This window comes from Lampetra planeri, chromosome 72, assembly GCF_965212315.1.
Source record: "Lampetra planeri chromosome 72, kcLamPlan1.2.h2, whole genome shotgun sequence".
NCBI lineage: Eukaryota > Metazoa > Chordata > Hyperoartia > Petromyzontiformes > Petromyzontidae > Lampetra > Lampetra planeri.
This window is the reverse complement of record NC_136177.1, coordinates 493135-499610: the sequence shown is the minus strand read 5'-3', so window position 1 is coordinate 499610 and position 6476 is coordinate 493135. Positions and strand designations below refer to the sequence as shown.

The 6476-nt window shown below is 45.8% G+C and overlaps 1 protein-coding gene across 3 annotated transcripts; it reads right to left on the bottom strand.

The window, feature by feature from the left end:
* Positions 1 to 337: 337 nt before the first annotated feature.
* LOC144737679 (uncharacterized) lies at positions 338 to 6476 on the bottom strand. 3 transcript variants are annotated; one of them, XM_078620507.1, is made up of 4 exons: positions 6263 to 6476; positions 4392 to 4461; positions 3578 to 3700; positions 338 to 2622 (listed from the first exon to the last, which is right to left on the bottom strand). In XM_078620507.1, exon 4 carries the CDS (start codon positions 2580 to 2582, stop codon positions 1512 to 1514), a length of 1071 nt encoding a protein of 356 aa, XP_078476633.1. In that variant the 5' UTR covers positions 2583 to 2622; positions 3578 to 3700; positions 4392 to 4461; positions 6263 to 6476; the 3' UTR covers positions 338 to 1511. The 3 variants fall into 3 exon arrangements, with proteins under 3 accessions (XP_078476633.1, XP_078476630.1, XP_078476632.1); XM_078620504.1 differs by having other exon boundaries at positions 338 to 3700; XM_078620506.1 differs by lacking the exon at positions 3578 to 3700.

Genomic DNA, 6476 nt, shown 5'->3' with positions numbered 1-6476 from the left:
GTCCAGGGTCCTAGCTGTCATCAGCCGGCTTGAGTCTTCGTGTAGGCAGAAATGCCCAGAGCTCTCAGCACTCTGACCTTTATACTGGTTCGTGGCTGGGCTTATCCAATCCCAGGCCACTTTGTGGAACCTTCTGATTGGTCCTTCCCAATCTGGCGTTTGGATCCTACATTACCTCATTTGACCCTGACCGTTTACCGAGTGGGAAAACTGTGTTTTCGATCCGCTCTCACCTCTCCCTGACCCCAACCGTTTTCCGAGGGAGGTGGCGCTCTCTCGCAGGTCGCCGAACAGTGAGTAGTTATTACCATTACACATGTACGCACACAGACAAGTATTCATTAAAAATTATTGAGTCATTTTATCAAAATGTAATTACTGCACTGAAATATGCTGTATCAGGTTACATCATATTAACAACCTATTTTAAAAAATACTGTTTGCTTAACAGTGTATGTACAACATACTTTTGCACCATTCAAAGCGAGTAGGCCATTGCATGCTGGTGTCTGGGTCAAAATTTAGCAAATTCTAAACATTACCTACAAACTACACAACTGAGATGCCACATCAACCATCGCCCCCTACTGACAGGCTCTTGTCCACATGCAGGCCGGTCTGACCTTTATACTGGTTCGTGGCTGGGTTTATCCAATCCCAGGCCACTTTGTGGAACCTTCTGATTGGTCCTTCCCAATCTGGCGTTTGGATCCTACATTACCTCATTTGACCCTGACCGTTTACCGAGTGGGAAAACTGTGTTTTCGATCCGCTCTCACCTCTCCCTGACCCCAACCGTTTTCCGAGGGAGGTGGTGCTCTCTCGCAGGTCGCCGAACAGTGAGTAGTTATTACCATTACACATGTACGCACACAGACAAGTATTCATTAAAAATTATTGAGTCATTTTATCAAAATGCAATTACTGCACTGAAATATGCTGTATCAGGTTACATCATATTAACAAGCTATTTTAAAAAATACTGTTTGCTTAACAGTGTATGTACAACATACTTTTGCACCATTCAAAGCGAGTAGGCCATTGCATGCTGGTGTCTGGGTCAAAATTTAGCAAATTCTAAACATTACCTACAAACTACACAACTGAGATGCCACATCAACCATTGCCCCCTACTGACAGGCTCTTGTCCACATGCAGGCCGGTAAAGGGCCACCACCTTGTGCCACACAGGGGCAGCTGCTACTTGGGGATGCTCTTCGAGTGTTAGAAATGAGATACGATACAAAACTCAAAATCGCCGAGGCGATTAAGCAAGCACCATATAAATGTAATTATGATAACGTAGTGAATGCTTGGGAGCTTATTGGTTCTCGCTCCTGGTTAGAGATCTACCCAACTCACAGGTCCACAAAGAATGGCCGCTCTTACCCTGCAGGTTTTACCTAGGAATTGAGTGTTCAACTTCACATTCTTGTCATTAAAGGTCTGCGACAAAGGTGCATCTATTGCAGTGACAAAGGTGCATCTATTGGAGCGACATCGTCTCAAGCTTATACATCTACCGGGTCTCCAATTGACTTTGTATTGTCTCGGAGGAAGTCCACCCACACCTCCACTTCCACAAACTGCTGGGAGTTGCCACACTCTGCCTCACAGTCAGAATTCTGCTCCTGCTTCACGTTGCCTCCATCGATGTGAAAGTCCGATTTTGGATTTGAATCTTCATCTTCACTTTTTACCTTCACTTCTTCGCTCTTCCTCACTTCTTCACATTTCACCTCCTCATATTTCACATTGATACCTTTAAAAGTGTCCAAGCCGGGATTTTCTTCCGGTTCTTGTTTGATAAGGGATGGGATCATTACGGCACTTTGATTTTCACAAGCTGATTTCAGACTCCACTCCTTGTGGATCTTCTGATGCTTGTGTGTTCTCTGGTGTTTTTGAAGATTTGGTGAACATGCAAATGCCTTCCCGCACGGAGTGCACCTGAAAGGTTTGTCTCCCGTGTGTGTTCTCTGGTGTCTTTCAAGAGCAGATGACTGTGCAAACGCCTTCCCACACACACTGCACCTGAAGGGTTTCTCTCCCGTGTGTGTTCTCTGGTGTACATGAAGATTTGATGAATCTGAAAACGCCTTCCCGCACAGAGTGCACTTGAAGGGTTTCTCTCCCGTGTGAGTTCTCTGGTGTGTTACAAGAGTAGATAAATCTGAAAACGCCTTCCCGCACGGAGTGCACTTGAAAGGTTTCTCTCCCGTGTGAGTTCTCTGGTGTGTTACAAGAGTAGATGAATCTGAAAACGCCTTCCCACACACACTGCACTTGAAGGGTTTCTCTCCCGTGTGTGTTCTCTGGTGTTTTTTAAGAGTAGATGAATAGGCAAACGCCTTGCCACACACACTGCACTTGAAGGGTTTCTCTCCCGTGTGTGTTCTCTGGTGTGTTACAAAAGCAGATGACTGTGCAAACGCCTTCCCACACGCAGTGCACTTGAAGGGTTTCTCTCCTGTGTGAGTTCTCTGGTGCCGTGTCAAATTTCCAGTATGATCCGTGCTGTATGCACACCGGTCGCATTGTTGCCTTGTTGTACCGAGCTGCGCCGAGTGCCTTTGCTCCATCGGACAAATTCGGCAGATGAAGCGACAGAGGAAGTGTCAGCTGCAGACAGAAAAAAATAATATCCACACAGAGGAATGCATATATACATAGTAACATGTCACTTACACGTCTATACTTATTCATATATTCAAGATATAGTGAAAATGTTTACCAAATTCATCACAGGGGCTGTTATAGCACACAATGAGAGGGTGAATTGTCATAAACATGCCTGGAAGCCTGAGAATCTTCAAAATGAATGTTAACTCAAAACTCCGAGCACACAATTTCGCTATATGGCTACAAAAGGAATATTTATAAAAGCTAAATTCAGTTTACATGAATCTCGATTTAAAGCTTTCGTGACTGCAGGGATTCATTTTCTTGGTTATTTCGGTAAAGTCACGTACAAGGGAAATAATAGCTCTGTTCTTCACCTGAGGATGGCTGCTTGTGTTGTGGCCGAAACGTTGTGATAATTTTATTTTATTATGTGAATTTTTATTATTTTATTATTTCCCTTCTACATGACTTTAACGAAAGAACCAAGAAGATCAGTTGACATAGCAAAAGGTGTTGAAAATAATACTATTTGTGTTATGCAGAAATGCATACATTAATGTTCAATCGCAACTTAGAGGTGTGAAGCCAGCCAGGCTCAGATGTCCTTGAATGCTGGGATGAACAGATCTGACTTCAGCTACATGTGTGTGCTGTGTTAACTTCTTGACTGTTTCCGTTTATATAAAGAGTTCCAGAGGTAAACAAAAACAAACTATCGTTGTAATATAACCTCCGTGTCCAATAGAGTTAATAGACTTTACTGCAAACACAAACTTTACACTGTCACACACTGGCATGGTTCACAGGTGGTGGTGTGTCCAGACCCATGCCTAGCCACCTTCATCTGCTCAGTATTAATGCTTTCAGACTCCACAAAGTTATTCATTGAGGATCAATCAACATCGCCAAGGCTGTGTGTCTCTCTCTCTCCCCGTAGTGAGATGTGAACTACCTCTCTTGGCATACAGGAAGTCATGGGTTCAATCGTGACCCTGACGCCTGCTTTATATTTGTAGTTTTACGTGTCTCCCCCCGCGGTCGCGTGGATTTCCTCCAGATCCCCCGGTTGTCCCCACTCCACATGCAGAGAGTGAACACCACCACGCATCCAGAGTGAACACCGCCACGAATCCAGAGTGAACACTGCCACACGTCCAGAGTGAACACCACCACGCGTCCAGAGTGAACACTGCCACCCGTCCAGAGTGAACACCACCACGCGTCTAGAGTGAACACCGCCACGCGTCCAGAGTGAACACCGCCACACATCCAGAGTGAACACCACCACGCGTCCAGAGTGAACACCGCCACGCGTCTAGAGTGAACACCGCCACGCGTCCAGAGTGAACACCACCACGCGTCCAGAGTGAACACCGCCACCCGTCCAGAGAGAACACCACCACGCATCTAGAGTGAACACCACCACGCGTCCAGAGTGAACACCACCACGCGTCCAGAGTGAACACCGCCACGCGTCCAGAGTGAACACCACCACGCGTCCAGAGTGAACACCACCACGCGTCCAGAGAGAACACCACCACGCGTCCAGAGTGAACACCACCACGCGTCCAGAGTGAACACCGCCACGCGTCCAGAGTGAACACCGCCACGCGTCCAGAGTGAACACCACCACGCGTCCAGAGTGAACACCACCACGCGTCCAGAGAGAACACCACCACGCGTCCAGAGTGAACACCACCACGCGTCCAGAGTGAACACCACCACGCGTCCAGAGTGAACACCGCCATGCTGTTGACGAGCCTCACCTTGTTGTTGTTGTTGTGGGCAGGTCACTTCTGAAAACAAGAGCGGAATAGCAGCTCAAGCGGGCTTGGGCTGGTAAAAATAAAAACTGTATTAATATTTAAAGTAAAACAAAGGTACAAAGTGGCGATCCGGGTCAAGACAAATTAAACTTAAACGAGAGAATTGAAGCAAACGCGATCAGGCGACGGCAGGAGGCAAGGCCCCGCGTTGTAAAGTTCCAACCTGGACATCGCTTCCATGCTCGCTGCTACTCAATTGACATCCCTACGAGATTTAAAGCTTTCGTGACTGCAGGGATTCATCTTCTTGGTTCTTTCGGTAAAGTCACGTAAAAGGGAAGTAATAAAATAATAAAAATAAAACATAATAAAATAATTCTCACGACGTTTCGGCCACAACGCAAGCAGCCGTCCTCAGGTGAAGACCAGGTCTGTCGGGGAGACAGCGTCTGAATGGAACGGTCACGTAGAATGAAACACCACCACGCTTGGAGCATATATTTAAGCTGGGTTGGAAAGGGGGGAAGGGCGCCTTGACAAAATAATTTGCATATCAAGAGGAATTTAGCATATTTATGGAAATGCGTAGGAGGTGGGCGGGGGGTTTCAAAGTCATATTATGCCCGTGCATTATGAAGGATTAGCAGCATCAAAGGGAGGGGATAGAGGTAGCATTAATAAAGGGAAGGAATGTTAATAGTATGTAGCTGCAGTAACTAAACAACCACGACAAAAAACTAAAGTATAAACTACATAGTATCAGTATACTAAATATACTCTCCAATAAGCTGAGCTACTAACAGTAAGTAATACATTACAAATCTATGTCGCAAAAAATATAATATGCTTCCAGCTAAACTTTTTTCCCTTACATTCACACGGGTCTAATCCCGTACTATATGCTGCCATAGACAAACCCAACATTAAATTATATACAGTATTACTATACACCACCTATACCTTAGAATAATAGACAGTGTAATATTACACTATGTATTATTCTATCCGCCCTATTGTATATCACACTGCTGTATATTCACTATACAATTACGATACTATATATTGCCTTATACATTGTATTAAACATTACAATTTTATACTATTTATTATTATACAATCTGCTATACACTATGCCATTGACCGTCGAGTGAAAGATACTAAGAGGAAGCAACGAAATGTCAATGGAAGAGTGGTGTAGGGAGACTTGCAGCGAATCCATTCCCTGCGGAGAATACAAGATATATAGTCATGCCAGTGAGTGGACTGCGGTCTGAAAGTCATCGTAAACGTGAACACAATCAGTTAAGATCCGATATGCAAATTCTTTTGTCAAGGCGCCCTTCCCCCCCTTACCCAGCTTAAATATACGCTCCAAGCGTGGTGGTGTTTCATTCAGACGCTGTCTCCCCGACAGACCTGGTCTTCACCTGAGGACGGTTGCTTGCGTTGTGGCCGAAACGTCGTGAGAATAATTTTATTATGTTTTATTTTTATTATTTTATTACTTCCCTTCTACGTGACTTTACCGAAAGAACCAAGAAGATGAATCCCTACGAGAGAGACAGCGAGGCTCTACCTCGGTAAACAACAACCACCACCACAACAACCACAACCACCATGAAAACCACAACCACCACAACAACCACAATAACCACCACCACTGCAACCACCACCACTACAACCACCACAACAACCACCACCACAACCACCACAACCGCAACCACCACCACAACCACCGCAACCACCACCACAACCACCGCAACCACCACCACCGTAACCACCGCAACCACCACCACCGCAACCACCACCACCGCAACACCACCACAACCACCACTACAACAACCACCACCACCGCGATGAGAATTTCTCACCTCGGATTTCAGTTCACGCGCGGAGCGGCAGATTCCTGTTAACTCGCGACGTCACGCGGCAGCAGCAGGTGACATGACGTCACTTGCTGGGTACAAGACACTCCCCTCCCACAACGAGCGGCTCTTTAACTTAAAAAAATGATGTTAATGGTACCGTCCCAAATAAGGATTGGCACTTGAACAGATATCGGCAGCAGCCGAGCGGAAGTGACGT

What these genes read in the sequence shown, in the direction of transcription:
- LOC144737679 (XM_078620504.1), bottom strand. Translation starts at nt 2,582, where the DNA reads ATGGAGCAAAGGCACTCGGCGCAGCTCGGTACAACAAGGCAACAATGC.